Below are 16907 nucleotides of genomic sequence, written 5' to 3'. Positions count from 1 at the left end.
TAACCCGAATTAAGTAATCTGCAACCGTTTTCGTAAAGTACATTGACTGTATTCACAAGCCTGCTTAAAATCTATATAAAGATATATATATTTTTACAGAATACAGTCTGGTCTCGTTGTGTGGTGGGTTGGTTGTAAAGGTGTACTGTTGCAAGTGTTTAACCCTGTGTGCCCCAAAGATTAGCCTGCGACTGCTTAAGCCACACTACCTAGAGGGTAAGCAGAGGTTGTCTGGAAGGTAACCCTCAGCCCTGACGAGGAGGAGAGAGTCCCTGCTTGTCACTAGTGATGCACTGCGCCAACTAGAGCCTCCCCCTTCCTACAAACTTCATGTTAGGATGAACAGTGAGCTATATAATTTTTTCATTTAGAAAAGATAATGATTTTTTGAAAAATATGTATTTATTGGCATTTTGTTCTATCACAACAGCAGATCACACTTTATATTATATCAATAAATATATCAGCATTTAAGTTCACTCTGGAAACAATAAATAAGTGAGTAATGCATTTATAGAGCGCGCGGGGGCGTCTGTGGTATGACAACGTATCAGCGAGCAATATAGAAGTGGAATTATTCTACATGCAAACGTTTTGTTCCAATATTATAGCAAATGGAATTAACAAAGTCGTTAACACTCCATCAGGGTGGTGCCAAAAATATAAATTTACGGTTATAATAACAAAAACTGCCAACAACAGATTAGGTCCTCGGGCGGCAACTGATGCACAATAACACGATCACTGTAAGAACAGGGGCCTCATTTATGAGGTTTTACCGCATGGCAGCGCCGCAGGCCTTCTTGTTGCACTGCCCTACGGTAAAAGAAAAGGGCAGGAATGTGCCGTATCTGTCAGATACAGCCCATTCCTGTCCTTTTCCCCTGCGCCGCCGCACAACGGGCTGCCGTACGCCTAGGTAGGCACTGTTAGACGGACCGGGAGGGTCGGCCGAGATTACGGGGAGAGGTCTCCAGGGAGAGCCGTCTCCAACGACTGTACAGACAAGTAACTTCCCCCCCACAGACGGACACCACACAAGACTGAAGGTTAACGAAACTTTATATGCAATTCTTAGGTTACGATGGTAGGATACAAGGAGGTCTGGACTCAGGGGTCCCCTCGATTCTAGTCTTTGGTTGAGGAAAGGGGTAGCGGGACAGTCTTAGTTACCAATGAGTACAAAATAGCTCTCAATCCTCGAGCTCGGCGTTCTAGATGATCGGGCCGTGGAGGAGCCAAGCAGGTCCCGAGATGGATGAAGGAAGGACGACGGTCCGCGGCGGAGCCTGCAGGTCCCGGTGAAAGATGACGGTTACAACGGTCCGCGGCCACGCCAGCAGATCCCGACGACGATGAAGGATGAAGGTTACGACGGCTGTGGCAGCGCCAACAGGCAGGACGATGGTGCACAGGACAGAGCTATGGCAGCGCCAGTAGTCCGTCCAGGATGAGTTCCTCTTTACGTCTCTCGACTCCAAGATACAACTGCCTTCCTGCTCTGGAGCTGCCCCAGTTATAGGGCTGGCGTGCTTTGATGTCCGGACCCTCGCACTTGGAGGTCGGGAGGTCCGGGATGAGGGAGTCCAGACACCCAGCAGGGGGGTGGAGCCAGCGCCCGGGGAGGCAATGGGCGAGCGGCACTTGGCGGGGGGAGAGCCATCGGCACCTCTTTCTCCCATTGACTTGCCAAGTAGCCCGCTCACCTCCTGGGTGGAGGGTGGTGCCGGAATGTCTGAGGCCGGGCTAGGCCCAGGGTTGAGGTCGATCGGGGGCCAGGCGGCCTCGTGGTGAAGTGTCCAAGATGGCGGCCCGGGCTGGGCGCGTGGGCCGGCAGTGGATCGGACCCACGAGGTTAACGTGCTCGAGGGCAGGGGTCCCTGAGGGGACGGAGGACGTGCAATGGTGGTGTGTGGTACTTGCGTGACCGGGCTCGGGCCTGGTTGAGCCGGGGGAGAGCGGCCCTTCATGTGGCCTGTCCAACATGCGTCCCCCCCAGCTGAAGGCGGGGAGAGTTACCCATCCTCTTGGGGACTCTCCTCGTCGAGGCGGAAAAACCGGGACAGGCCATCCGCGTTGGCGTGATCTGGCCCAGGCCGGTGTTCGACTGTGAAGTCCATACCTTGCAAGGAGATGGACCAGCGTAGCAACTTTGGGTTTTCCCCCCGCATATGCATCAGCCACTGCAGGGGTCGGTGGTCGGTCTGCACCCGGAAGTGGGTGCCAAAAAGGTAGGGCCGGAGCTTCTTGAGGGCCCATACCACAGCGAAGGCTTCCCTCTCTATGGTGCTCCAGCATTGCTCCCGTGGTAGGAGTCTCCGGCTGATGAAGGCCACCGGTTGATCAAGGCCTTCGGTGTTCACTTGAGACAGGACCGCCCCAATGCCCTGGTCGGAGGCGTCCGTCTGGACGACGAACTCCCGGCTGTAGTCTGGGGCCTGGAGCACAGGAGCGGAACACATGGCGGCCTTCAACTGTTCGAATGCCGCTTGACACTCTGGGGTCCAGTTCACCTTCTTGGGCTGATTCTTTGACGTGAGTTCGGTGAGAGGCCCCACTATGGTACCATAGTCTTTCACGAACCTTCGGTAATAGCCCGTGAGGCCCAGGAAGGCTCGTACCTCGGTTTGGGTGATAGGGGGCTGCCAGTCCTGGATGGCGGCAATTTTCAGCTGTAGAGGGGCTACTAGGCCGCTTCCCACCTGGTGTCCGAGGTAGGTCACAGACCCTTGTCCGATTTGACACTTGCTGGCCTTGATCGTGAGGCCAGCTCGCTGAAGGGCTTGCAGCACTGCTCGGAGGTGGTGGAGGTGCTCGGTCCAATGGTGGCTGTACACAGCGATGTCGTCTAGGTAGGCGGCGCTGAACCCTTCGAGCCCCGCCAGGACCTGATTGACGAGCCGTTGGAAAGTCGCTGGGGCATTCTTCATGCCGAAGGGCATGACCGTAAAATGGTAGTGGCCATCGGGGGTGGAGAAGGCAGAACGTTCTTGTGCTCGGGGTGTGAGGCCGATCTGCCAATAACCTGCTGTCAGGTCGAAGATGCTGAGGTAGCGGGCAGCTCCCATTCGGTCGACCAGTTCATCTGCCCGGGGGATGGGATGTGCGTCCGTTCTGGTGACTTCATTCAGGCCCCGGTAGTCGACGCAGAACCGGAGTTCTGGTGTGGTTCCGGGGGCGGCTGCTTTGGGGACCAGTACGACCGGGCTGGCCCATGGACTGTCTGAGGGCTCGATGACCCCGAGCGTGAGCATCTTGGCCACTTCCGCCTGGATGCAGGCCCGTACCCGATCAGGTACGCGGTAGGCCCGGTGGCGGATAGGAGGGCTGTCTCCGGTGTCCACATCGTGCACACACCAGGAAGTGACACCTGGGGTGAGGGAGAACAGACTGGCGAACTGTGACAGGAGGGCTTGGCACTCTTGGCGTTGTTCTCTGGTGAGGGTCTCCGAGAGTCGGACCCCATCCACGGAGCCGTCTTGCTCCTGGGTCCGCAGGAGGTCAGGGAGAGGCTCGGAGTCGTCTTCAACCCCATTGTCTGTGGCCATCAGTAGGCTGAGTTCTGTTCGTGCAAAGTGGGGTTTCAGTCGGTTGGTGTGGAGGACTCGGAGTGGGTTCCGGGAGGACTCCATATCGATCAGATAGGTGGCCGGACCCTTGCGCTCGACTACCTTGAAGGGCCCCGTCCATTTGTCTTGGAGAGCGCATGGCTCCGTGGGGGACATTACCCATACCTGTTGCCCCGGTTCGAATTCAATGGATGAGGCGTTCTGGTCATACCATTTTTTCATGTCCTCTTGACTGGCCTCTAGGTTGGCTTTTGCTAGGTCTCTGAACCGCCGGGACTGGTTGCGGAGGGTGAGGAGGTACCGGAAGACATCTGGAGGGTTCTTGGCCGGAGGCATCTCCCAGCCTTCTTTGATCAGGCTGAGCGGCCCCCGCACTGGGTGCCCGTATAGCAGTTCAAATGGGCTGAAGCCTAGGGATTTCTGTGGGACCTCTCGGTAGGCGAAGAGGAGGCACGGCAGCAGCACATCCCACTGGCGACGGAGGGGCTCTTCCAATCCCCCGATCATCCCTTTTAGCGTGCGGTTGAACCGCTCAACAAGTCCGTTCCCTTGGGGGTGATAGGGGGTCGTGAATCGGTAGGTGACCCCACACTGTTGCCAGAGGGATTTCATGTATTTAGAGATAAAGTTCGTGCCTCTGTCGCTGACGACTTCTCGGGGGAACCCCACACGGGAGAAGATCCCCATCAGGGCCCGGCCGACCACTGGGGCTGTCACGGTCCGGAGAGGAACAGCCTCAGGGTAGCGGGTGGCGTGGTCCACTAGCACCAGAATGAAGCGATGGCCTTGTTTTGTACGCGGGTCCAGGGGTCCTACAATGTCTATTCCGACCCTCTCAAATGGGGTCGTGACTACCGGAAAAGGTTGCAAGGGGGCCTTTAGTTTGCGGCCGCTCTTCCCACTGGCTTGGCACGTGGGGCAAGATCGGCAATGCTGGTGCACATCGTTTCTCATTTTGGGCCAGAAGAAGTGGGTCACTAGGCGACTGTAGGTTTTATCTTGTCCCAGGTGCCCTGCCAGGGGGACATCGTGGGCCAGGTTTAACAGGAAGTCTCTAAAGCGGAGGGGCACTACTAGTACTCGGTTGGCCCCCAGCTCGGCGATTCTTTGCTCGCTGTACAACAGATCATTGTCCCAGTAGACCCAATGAGTTCCGGAGGTATCCCCTGCGCTTTGGGCGAGCGCTTGTTGGCGGAGTCCCTCGAGGGAGGGACAGGTCTTCTGTTCCTGGCGAAATTGTTCTTGTGTGGGCCCCCCCTCTTGGGCCCACTGGTCAAGGTTAGCGAGGTCGGAAGGTTGAGCAGGTTCGAGGGGGGTGTCATGGTCGGTGGTCTCGGCTGGGGCGACCGGAGGCGGTGGCGCCGGCCATTCTGGTTCTTCCGGGTGATGGTTGGCACGGGCGGCCATGGACCGGGTGGTGACGCACGCCCAGTCCGGGACGCCCAACATCCCCAAGTGTTCTTTTCGCTCCACGGCTGCCCACGGGGAGCTCTCCAGGTCATTTCCGAGGAGGCAGTCCACGGGGGCGTCGTCTCGGACCGTCACCTTCAACATACCGGAGACCCCTCCCCACTCAAAGGGGACGCAGGCCATCCGACACAGACTTTCCGAGTTGTCGGCTGATCGCACAGGGCAGAGGATGTTCGGTAGATATTGTTCTGGGGTCACCAGGTGACAGCGGACGGCTGTCACACTGGCCCCGGTGTCCCGAAGGGCTTCGGCCCGTTGTCCATTGATGCTCACCCATTGGCTGTACTTCTGGGTGTTAGCGGGTAGGGGGACCCGCGGGACCATGTCTCTTCCCCCTAAGCACGCGAGAGTCATGGCGGCTGGCTCCCACTCTTGATACTCTTGCTCGTCTGTTTCTTGTTCCTCGGAGATCTGTTCTTCCCCTAGTGCCGCGGCGGCCACTTGGCGGGGTTTTGGACTCTGATACTGCGGGCAGCTTGGGTCGTTCGCATAGTGGCCGACTCGTTGGCATCGGTGACACGTGACATTGGCTCTGTACCCCGGTCGCGCCGGGGTGCTGCCCCGGTTGGCCGGGGGGGTGGTGCTGGTAACGGGGGCGGCCGGAGTGTTGTCTCTTCCTCGTCCTTGGCCCCCTCCTCCTCCTCTGGGTCGGTGGTGACCATTGTTGTTCCTGTTCTGCTCGTAGGACCCATTCCGGCCCACTCTGGTGATCTCCCACCGGTCAGCTTCGGCTGCGAGCTGCCGGGGATCGGTTAACTTGCTGTCGAGGAGGTGTTGGCGTAGTTCAATGAAGCAATTGTTGGACAGATGCTCCCATACCATCAGATTGAACAGCTGCTCGTAGGTCGTGACGTTGTTCCCTCTGATCCAGCCTTCGAAAGCTCGGCTAAAGTACGTTACATAGTCCACCCAAGTTGTACCCGGGATGCGTGTGCAGTCTCGGAACCTCTGACGGTACATCTCGGGCGTGAGGCCATAGCGGGTGAGGAGGGCCGCTTTCATATGGTCGTAGGAGGTCATCTGGTGGTCTGGGAGCTGTAACAGGGTATCGCGGCCCTCATTGAGGAATCTGCCCCATAGGCCGGCTCCCCAATCGTTTCTATCGATCCGGTGCGCAGTCATAGCGATTTCATAGGCCTTAAACCATTGCTGGATGTCGTCCTCTCGGAAATATTCTCGGACAACATCCTTGGGGATGTGTACTTTTTTCTCCGTGGCCCCTGGGGTGTGTGGTCTCTCAGGCACCCCTAACTCTTTATTCTGCTTGCGCAGGTTGATCTCGGCTAGGTTTCGTTCGTGTTCGTACGCCAGTTTCTTTTCCTCGAGCTCCCTTTGTCTCTGTTTCTCCTCTCTTTCTTCTCGGAGACGTAGGTGCTCTAAGTTGATTTTTTGTTCGGCCAACTTGAGTTCTACGTCCATCTTGAGTCGGCCATTTCTAGCTCGTGTAGTCTGGTTTTTTCTCTTTCTTGGATCTCGTCTTGCGAGAGACCGGTTCTTTGCCCTTCAGGGGCCGTGTTGGTTTTTTTCGCGGTGCTTTGCTCAGGGGCTTCGGCATCCCCGGTCTCTGCCCAAGATTCTAGGGCATGCTTAAAATCGTCCTTGGTGCTTAGTCCGGTGGTAGCGATACCTAGTTCGATGCAGAACTGCTTTAGTTCACGATGGCTGTACTCCTCTAGTTTTTCCATTTGGAACTTCTCAGTTGATCCGCTTTCTTTAGTTGTCATTGTGGTTCGTTGTGGGGTGAGCTACTCTCTGTACGTTATGCGGTGATTCGGATCGCGCCGCTGGCCACCAATGTTAGACGGACCGGGAGGGTCGGCCGAGATTACGGGGAGAGGTCTCCAGGGAGAGCCGTCTCCAACGACTGTACAGACAAGTAACTTCCCCCCCACAGACGGACACCACACAAGACTGAAGGTTAACGAAACTTTATATGCAATTCTTAGGTTACGATGGTAGGATACAAGGAGGTCTGGACTCAGGGGTCCCCTCGATTCTAGTCTTTGGTTGAGGAAAGGGGTAGCGGGACAGTCTTAGTTACCAATGAGTACAAAATAGCTCTCAATCCTCGAGCTCGGCGTTCTAGATGATCGGGCCGTGGAGGAGCCAAGCAGGTCCCGAGATGGATGAAGGAAGGACGACGGTCCGCGGCGGAGCCTGCAGGTCCCGGTGAAAGATGACGGTTACAACGGTCCGCGGCCACGCCAGCAGATCCCGACGACGATGAAGGATGAAGGTTACGACGGCTGTGGCAGCGCCAACAGGCAGGACGATGGTGCACAGGACAGAGCTATGGCAGCGCCAGTAGTCCGTCCAGGATGAGTTCCTCTTTACGTCTCTCGACTCCAAGATACAACTGCCTTCCTGCTCTGGAGCTGCCCCAGTTATAGGGCTGGCGTGCTTTGATGTCCGGACCCTCGCACTTGAAGGTCGGGAGGTCCGGGATGAGGGAGTCCAGACACCCAGCAGGGGGGTGGAGCCAGCGCCCGGGGAGGCAATGGGCGAGCGGCACTTGGCGGGGGGAGAGCCATCGGCACCTCTTTCTCCCATTGACTTGCCAAGTAGCCCGCTCACCTCCTGGGTGGAGGGTGGTGCCGGAATGTCTGAGGCCGGGCTAGGCCCAGGGTTGAGGTCGATCGGGGGCCAGGCGGCCTCGTGGTGAAGTGTCCAAGATGGCGGCCCGGGCTGGGCGCGTGGGCCGGCAGTGGATCGGACCCACGAGGTTAACGTGCTCGAGGGCAGGGGTCCCTGAGGGGACGGAGGACGTGCAATGGTGGTGTGTGGTACTTGCGTGACCGGGCTCGGGCCTGGTTGAGCCGGGGGAGAGCGGCCCTTCATGTGGCCTGTCCAACAGGCACCTTATTACCATGGCGCAAGGGTGCCTGCGTTGCGGGGATGATTGTTTCTGTGCAGGAAGGGAAACCTTCAGAGGAGGCTTTTTCCTCTTTCTATGTGAGTTGCAGAACGACGGTAAAATAAAGGTGTTTCTCCTCGTTGTGCCTCCAGCAATGCTAATGCTAGAGCTTTCTGAATTGTCTCCGGTGAGAAAGCATTAAACTTTCTTAACCTGGTGGCGCTGTCCGTGTGGGGCGGGATGAAAGTAATCTCCACACATGCTTGTTCAGACAGGCATGGGGAGTTCTGAGGGATCACTTTGATTTTGTCTTCAAAGTGGCTGGACAGGGAATCACAAAGTGCTTGTGATGCATGTATTTCTTGAGAGCAAAGTCTAGGGTTCATGAAAGCGGTAAGCACTTTAAATAGCACTTTGCAAGAATTTTCAGCCTGATCGATTTGGTTAGAAATATACGTTTTCTGGGCTCTTTTTAGGTTACGGTCGGTCCCGTGTTAAGGCTGCTCGATAGGCCTACTTATCAGGTATATTGGTGGTTAGTTGCCACCATCTTTTAAATTATTTACTAGCAGCTTCCTCTGTCCTCACTTCTGCTGTGTCCCAGAGTGCATGAGATCCATGTTTGTAGTTGGGACACAATTTAAGAGGGGGAGTTTAGGGCTCTATGATAGTGTCCGGAGTGATTTTCCGTTAGTGTCTGGATAGCTATTTATGGGCTTTGGACATTTTATCAATATCTTTTTGCATCGGAATCCGGAAAGGAATAAGTGAGTGGTCGGTTATGAGTAAACAGGTTAGAGATATGGCATTGGTAAAGATTAAGGGGCAGATTTACAAGCCCCTTGCGCCCCCATTGCATCACTTTTTTGACGCAGCGGCGGTGCAAACAATGGGGGCTATTTACAATGTGAGGCATCTAGGGAGATGCGTCACGTTGTAAAGCCCTGCATCACATTATACCTGCGTCGGGTATAATGTATGCAGGGTGGGCTTTCCCGCGCAGTAAGGCCTCCTAAAAATCTACAAGATTTCACAGCACCACTTTTAGGAGTTCCTTCCTGCACAAAAACAATCCAGAGAGGCATTTTCCTCTTTCTATGTGAGCTGCATAATGCACCACACATAGAAAGAGGAAAAAACGAGGCGAAATAAACCTATTTCTCCTTGTTGCTCCTCGCCTGAGAGACTTAGCAGTTTTGGCACATTCCGCGGTCGATCACTTATGGTAAATCTGGGAATGCGTCAGAGTCCATCAGTGTTGCGTCACCCGCGCGCCACCCGTGAAACGCCTCCCTGGGGCAGAGTAATAACGCAGCGATGTGCGCTGCATTGCTTTACTGTGGATCTATCAAGCCGTAAGGGGCAATGGAAGCTGGACTTGCGTCTCTTGATAAATCACACTCCAGGGTTGTATTGTGGGGCAAGAGCAGCTCAATCCATTCATAAATATGGCCCTAGGGATCCTCTTTCTCTGGTTCAAGGTCCAAATCAGGAACAGTCGACGGTGAATTTGTTTACTCTGATCAGGGCCGTCAATGTTGATACAGAAATTTAATTGACCAATCAAGTAAGCCTAAAAGCCATTTCTGCTTCTAGGAAAATTATAGATTAATGTTTGTTTATCACTTGAGCTCACTTGAGAAGGGGCGTGGCCAAACTAGTGCTCACTGTAGACCCTTGGCTGATAATGATTCCATGTTGCCCGGGGTGACCAAATTTGGTTCTCAAGGCCACCACCCTTGTAGATAAAAATGTGGATTACAGTTTCTTTTCAACGCTCACAAGAGAAAATGGGAGACTTTTCAGTCTCAAAGAGAGGGAAACTCTTGCTCCTGTTAGAATGGTGGTCCGTAGCCTGTTAATGTGACCTCTCGAGGAATCTTTAGAAAGACTGGATGAAAAACCCTGAGAGTTCCTCGTATTGCTCTCACTGAAGACCATGAGGAACAGAGTAGCATCTCACAGTGACCTCACAGCATCCTTTATGTCTTTAATTCTGAATGTGAATTTAAGATAGAAGATGGTGCCTTGGTCCAGGACCACAAGAAAAAGCAAAGATATCAATGGGAGATTGGACCCCTTCACAATACCCGCAGCAAATCTTGCCTACAATGTTGGTTGCGTGTATGCCACTCACCCATCCCAATATGCAGGTTAGTTCATCATGCAGGGTTCTTGCATGTCAGTATCATAACCCCAATATATAGGTCAGTTCAGCCTACGGTGTTGCATGCACCCCAGTAGCCCATCCAAATACAAATGTCAGTTCAGCCCACGGTGTTGCATGCACCCCAGAAACCGATGCGAATATAAAGGTGAGTTCAACGTACGGTGTTGCTTGCATGTCAGTAACCCATCCCAATATATACTTCAGTCCAGCCTATGGTGTTGCATGCACGTCAGTAACCTATCCCCATACAAAGGTCCATCCAGCCCATGGTGTTGCATGCATGCCAGTGACCCATCTCAATATAAAGCTGAGTTCAGCCTACGGTGTCACATGTATGTCACTAACCCATCCCAGTATACACGTCAATTCTGCCTGCGATGTTGCATGCATGCCAGTAACCCATCCCAATATAAAGGTGAGTTCAGCCTACAGTGTTGCATGCACGTTAATAACCTATCCCCATACAAAGGTCGGTCCAGCCCATGGTGTTGCATGCATGCCAGTGACCCATCCCAATATAATGGGCAATAAAACTGAAAAAACACATAAACGGGAGTGCCTCAGAGTTGAAAAATTGTACTAGAGAGTTTGGTCTCTGTGTTTCTTGTCTGCTCCTTTCACGAAGTACACATAGTTCAGTGATGTCAATATCAATGCACTCTTCTCCAATATCAAAGTAACATGGGAGCAGTGGTATGAAGTCTCAAAACAATGCTCTTTATTATTCTTCAATACATCGAAGAAACGTCCAGCCAATGCATTCCGTCCTCTGAGAGGACTTCATCAGGGCTCAAAGAAAATTTACATATGTACATTTACAATCATATCTAAAAACACATCAAACAAAATAAGTGATTAATTCATTACAATATATAAACAGTATTGCAACTTACACAGGCTCACACGGAACAACAGTTACATACAAACCATATTTTAAACAATACTTTGTATCACTTATTACATGCACATTGTTTTCCTATAACATACTAACACATAGTTCACCATTTAAAAGACATATAATTACCAATCTCCAATGTTATTGAAAAAAACATTTCATCATTTATCCTACCAAATCAGTGTTATATGCAACACCTTTCTAGTGGATAGTTCATGAATAATTTACCACGTCCTCAACACGGATATCTAATCCAATAACCTTACTTAATGTATTTTGTTACAGCAATGTCACAGCGAAGTCTAAGTGTAAAGTGGATCAATTATCCCCGAAATTCCTAGATTACAAAAACATATAAAGATGTACAGGATTCATATTAACATAAACTTTTTTTACGTTTAATTAAAAAAATATATTCCTATTTGAAAAACACCTAGTATCTACAAATTCTATTAATATTTTTTATGATAAGGGTAAAAATGTTCAACTCCTCATTTGGAACACTTGTACTGCTCCTACATTGTTGTAGAGAAATACCCGGTGACCATATATAATTATCACAGCTGTATATATCCACACCCCATTGGGTTCTGCAAAATAAAAATCAGGAAAAAGATTATTACCCTCCAAAAAAGTTTAATTACTCCAAATCTCAACTTGATATCCATCATAGAGTCCCTTAGAAAATCATAACATGCTATAACACCATGCAGTTATCCACTTCAAATAAGTGAAAGTCCCCCCTCTATATATGAGTTAATCCTCTCCAAAATCCCTGATCTTGACCTATACGTATCAAAAAGGAGCAATCCCAAGCACATAATATCCAAAGACTACAAACAGATCCAACTACAAGCCAATGAATTGGGTAAAAGCACCCAAGCCACAATGCAAGCAAAATATAATTTACTCTTTTCGCCACTGACCTGTAAGCTCAGACTGAATAATACGACATGCCACCACCGTCACTGACCTTCTTCTGAATCTTTGTAGATAACACTGATTCTATAAAGACATTTTACACCATCCAACTTGGTTAACATAACCAATCACTCTGTATCAACAACTTTTTATGGTCCAAAAACACATTTGGACCAGAAAGGAACAACCATTTCCTGTGAATTTATTGGTTGTTATGATAGTCCAATCACAATAGTTAAAAATCTATGACCAGAAAGGAACAGCCCTTTCCTGTGAATTCATTGGTTGTTAGGATAGTCCAATCACAATAGTTAAAAATCTGTGACCAGAAAGGAACAGCCTTTCCTGTGAATTATAACAACCAATGAATAGATGAGGGCTCCATAGATCCATCTCAGGAGCTGGTTTCAGGCAGTTCCTGATAATGTATTTATTTTCCCAGAATGGTCAGGCCAAAGTTTGTGTTCGCTCAGACGTGGCAGTAACTGGGAGTAGAGGTGGGGGTGCCTTGATGGAATCTGAGACAAAGGCACAAAAGAGGGAGACGCCTTCCAACTCAGCTGCTATACAAAACTGTCCACAGCAACCAGAAGCAGGCAGTGGTCCGGGTCTGTCCCGGCACATCTAAGTGGCACCTGTCTCCCTCCTTCCTTTCCGAAGAGCCTGGTCAGCTTCAAAGGACTTTAATATACCCATAACCTTCCTCCTTGTTTGGCAGGGTTTTCCCATCTTTCCATCTTTCCGTCTTGGGTTGCATTGACACACAGCAGATACAAAATTCTATCCCCTTAGGTTAACACACAACAGACACGTTCCACGCTCACCCTTATCCACACATGCAACACTCATAGTGCACACACAGTCTTTATACATGTCTTCTGCAACCTACCCAGAACCCCGTACCCTAACTGTTCAAGCATTTCTGGCCATATATTAAAAGGCAGGCTCTATAGGTTGCAGCTCCTAATTCCATTTTAACAGAGACTACAGTGGGTGAGATGTCTTTAGGAAGACTTTAATCACAGGAGAGATCAAGGACCAGTGGTGAAAAAGTGAAAACTTGGGGTTTTCAGGGGTACAGACCCTTTTTAAAGTACTCAGACTATCACAGTCTCTGCTGTGTCATGTGACCCCCTTTCAAAATTTTACAGATTGTTCTGTGTCATGGGATTTCCATCCAGGATATCACTGCCTGAGCCGACAGAATATCAGACTTTGTACGCGGCTTTGGGGGCTGCTCCCAATGTCTTTTAACTAGAGATAGAAGAGTTCAATGAAGCTTAGATTTACAAACCCATTTCACTTCTAAAGTAATGTTGAATGTTAACATCTTCTGTGGAAACTGATCTCATTGTGTTTCTTTCTCTGCTTTGCAGGATGTCAAGAGCACCCTGAGCAGGTAAGGCTGATGTATTATCCTCCTCTCAGTGTGTAAGAAGCATGCCTTGCTGCTGCAGTGTGCAAAGTCCACTGTTGAGCTCACAAATCCCAATCCTGCAACAGAAATATGTCAAAAACTTCATTTTGTAAAAAAAAATACTATTCACCTATGGTCCTCAGAAACATAGGTCCAGAACTTTGAAAGATCTAAACTGTACCTGCACTATTATCCCTGGTCTCAGAATCCTCAATATATCCACACGTTCTTTCAAACCCTTCATTTTGTTTTAAGAAATCTTCAGATCCTCATAAAACTTTATTGAGATCTCAGAAATCTCTGCTGAGTCTCCTGAACACATCCTCGAGTCCTGAGAATTCTCACTCGCATCCTCTGGAAACTTGTTTAAGTTCTGAAATAATTGAATTAGTCCAGCACAAATGAACGTCTATCTTCATAAAACTTCTTTAAATGTTGTTAACCTGACACAAGTCTTTTAAAAGTGCCATGAGCCGCAGCAAACTTCATTGCATTCCTGGAAAACCCCTCAAGTTTTCTGTCAGGTTTAGGGGTTGTGCACAGCTGGTCCTCGATGCCAATCTCAAACTTCTTCTCACATATCGCTCAAAAAGGCCTTTGAAAAACAGTCTCCAATGATATTCTCAAAAGGGGAAAGAGGGGATAGGGTGGAAAGATGAAGATCCACACTGGACTTAGTGGGTCTCAGTGGGTCTCAGAGGGTGAGTGTCACAAGCACGGAGTTCTGATGAATAGTTAAGGCACAGACTTGCAGATCGGAAGGTAATCTCACTGCAGACCGAGTACGGTGAAACATACCGACCATATGATTAACTCCAGATCCGCACCCTTCCCACTTCAATGTATAAATGCCCCAGTTTTAGGGCTTAGCTGCTTCTCCACACAGTAGGTGATCTTGAGCCCAAGGGCGACAGGGACAGAACCATTAAACCCTTTACTGTACAGAAAAGATAAAATGTGAACCACAGGTACAAAAGCCAAATAAAGTAAAACGAAGGAATCAAAGTAAAAAATGAAACAAATGAGAGCACAGCCAGGTACAAACTGGTCTGGCACTCAAGAACCTCAGAACACTCAAAAGCTGCTCTGCAAGTTGTTTTTGAAAGTTGTTTCCTGCTGACTCTGCCTGAATAGCCCCAGAAAGTTTCCAGCTCTACCTTTTCTCTGACCTGTGTCTCTGACCTGTGTCTCCTGAGCTCCATCCCCAGTCTGTGCCTCGGGCTCCACAGGCCCGGTGTCCGGCTCTTCCAGAAACCTGCTCCTGTTCTTGTTTTACAGCCCTGCGTCTTGATGGTAATATTCTTCCTACTCTTGTTGCCACAAATCTCAAATTCTGACATGGCTGAGATTGTCCTTTTATTTTCAAGAATTCAAGATGTCTCAACAACTGGGTCAGAATTTCCTAATCCTGATGACAATCCTCAAAACATCTGTTTTGTGCTTCCTAATATCATTATAATTTGGTGAAAGACAAGTACTTTGTCCAGTTGGCTCCTTGTAATCCGAAGAAGTCTCCTCCAGTTCTCATAAACCTCATTGCAGTCCTTAAATCTGCTCCTAGACCTGTTAATCTCCCTCCAGTCTTCCTTGACTTCCCTCCTGTCCATCCTCTTGGGTGTTTAGAAGCCTCGTTTCAATCCTCAAACGTCTGCCCAGGTTACTAAGAGCTCATTCTAGGGAGCAAATGCTTCTCCAAGTCCTCCGTGAGTTCCCTTCATTCCTCTGCACCCTGCTGTGTCTTCAAATGCCTCTGTGCAATCGTATAAGTGAGGTGTTCTGTTGTGAAGCTAAGAATGCAATCTCTCAAAGCCTTAACAGATCCTTGACCTCTGGATCACTCAACACAATAATACAAGATGACAGACGACACAAAGTAATTGGGCTGGTTTTGGGCATGGATTCGAGAACTCTCTTTACTTCTTTACTTTGATTATTAAACAAGTATAAAGTGTCGAGGTTGGTGGTCGATTCCTAGCCATTTATTGAAAAAACAAGGGGAAAAAAGATGAACTACTGCAGTCATCATAAACAAGTCTGATACGATGAAAAGAGAGAGACAGAGAGAGATAGAGACAGACAGACGGAGAAGCAGAGTGAGAGAGAGAGAGAGGGTGATAGAAGCACCAGAATAGAGACAGAAGGAAAGGGACTTAGCCAGATGAAGACAGAGCGACTGTGATGGAGAGGAATACAGAAAGCGAGGATGGGGAGAGACCGAAATAGACATAAAGGGACAGAAGGGAAATAGAGACCGAGAGGAAGGGAGAGCAGAGTGGAAGAATAAGAGAGGGGATTGTGCGGGGGAGAAACAAACAGAGATAGAAAGAGAGAGGGAGAGAAGTGCAGAGAGGGACACCTAAAGGATATGGCCAAGGAGAGAAGAAGGAGAAATTGGAGAGACAGAGTGAGGGAGAAAGAGAGAGATGGAAAAAGCAGGGCAGAAATCAAGGGAGAAGGAAATAGGGAGGGTGAGAGAGAGACCGAGATGAAAAGACAGAGCAAGAGATGAGAGGGAGAAGGAAAGAGGGAGACACAGTGACAGAGTGACAGAGAACGAGAAGGAGATTGACCCAGGAGAAGGAGAGTGAGAAAGATACAGCAAGCGAGACAATGGTAGACGTAGAGCAATATCAAGAGTAAGATTTAGAAGGAGATACAGAGACGGAGAGAATGAGATATATTCCCTCTTGTGTGGTGCTATACTTGAGTCGATATCTGCATGTCGTTTGACAGTAAATCTGTAAGCAGTTGCGGGTCACAGCAGAGTGGTCACCTGCCCAGCATTACACAGCAGGGAAATCGGGACCGAGAAATTCAGAGATTTCAGTGAACGCTGCTTCATGGATTGCAGAGACAGGACTTCAGATAGTCTGTGTTACAAGGCTTCAGAGATTCCACAGTGCAGGAAAACACAGATTCCAAGGTGCAGGAAAACACAGATTACAGTGTTCAGAACTTTAGAGATGCCAGGGTGCAGGGCCCCAAAGATTCCAAGAGGCTGGGCACCAGAGATTCCACGAGGCAGGGCACCAGAGATTCCAGGATGCAGAACCCCAGAGATTCCAAAAGGCAGGGCACCAGAGATTCCAAAAGGCAGGGCACCAGAGATTCCAGGATGCAGAACCCCAGAGATTCCAAGAGGCTGGGCACCAGAGATTCCAAGAGGCAGGGCACCAGAGATTCCAGGATGCAGAACCCCAGAGATTCCAAAAGGCAGGGAACCAGAGATTCCAAAAGGCAGGGCACCAGAGATTCCAAAAGGCAGGGCACCAGAGATTCCTATAGGCAGGGCACCAGAGATTCCAGGATGCAGAACCCCAGAGATTCCAAGATGCGGGCACCAGAGATTCCAAGATGCAAGCCACCACAGATTACAAGATACAGGACAGCAGAGGGTCCATTCTCTAGAACCCCAGGAATTCTAAGCTACAGAACTCTAGAGATTCAAAGGCTCAGGACCTCTGAGATTCAAAAGTGCAGGAACTGAAAAGGTAGAAGGTGCAGGGCCTCAGCTATTCCATGCCTTAGAGATTCCAAAGTGTAAGGCTTCATAGATTTCAAAGGCAAAGGACCTCAGAGCTTCCAAGGTGCAGGTTTCACAGAATCCAAAG

The 16907-nt window shown here is 50.0% G+C and overlaps 1 protein-coding gene across 2 annotated transcripts in view; it reads left to right on the top strand.

The window, feature by feature from the left end:
• Window positions 1–16907, top strand: part of LOC147660723 (E3 ubiquitin-protein ligase TRIM39-like) — a 148019-nt gene that overhangs the window by 59503 nt on the left and 71609 nt on the right. For both annotated transcript variants that reach the window (XM_086951507.1, XM_086951508.1), the window contains one exon: window positions 13256–13278. In XM_086951507.1, coding sequence (XP_086807633.1) covers window positions 13256–13278 — 23 coding nt within the window. The remainder of the gene's footprint in view (window positions 1–13255; window positions 13279–16907) is intronic.

The sequence above is a fragment of the Lissotriton vulgaris genome, unplaced genomic scaffold (genome assembly GCF_964263255.1).
Source record: "Lissotriton vulgaris unplaced genomic scaffold, aLisVul1.2 SCAFFOLD_563, whole genome shotgun sequence".
NCBI lineage: Eukaryota > Metazoa > Chordata > Amphibia > Caudata > Salamandridae > Lissotriton > Lissotriton vulgaris.
This window is presented reverse-complemented; position numbering and strand designations above follow the sequence as displayed.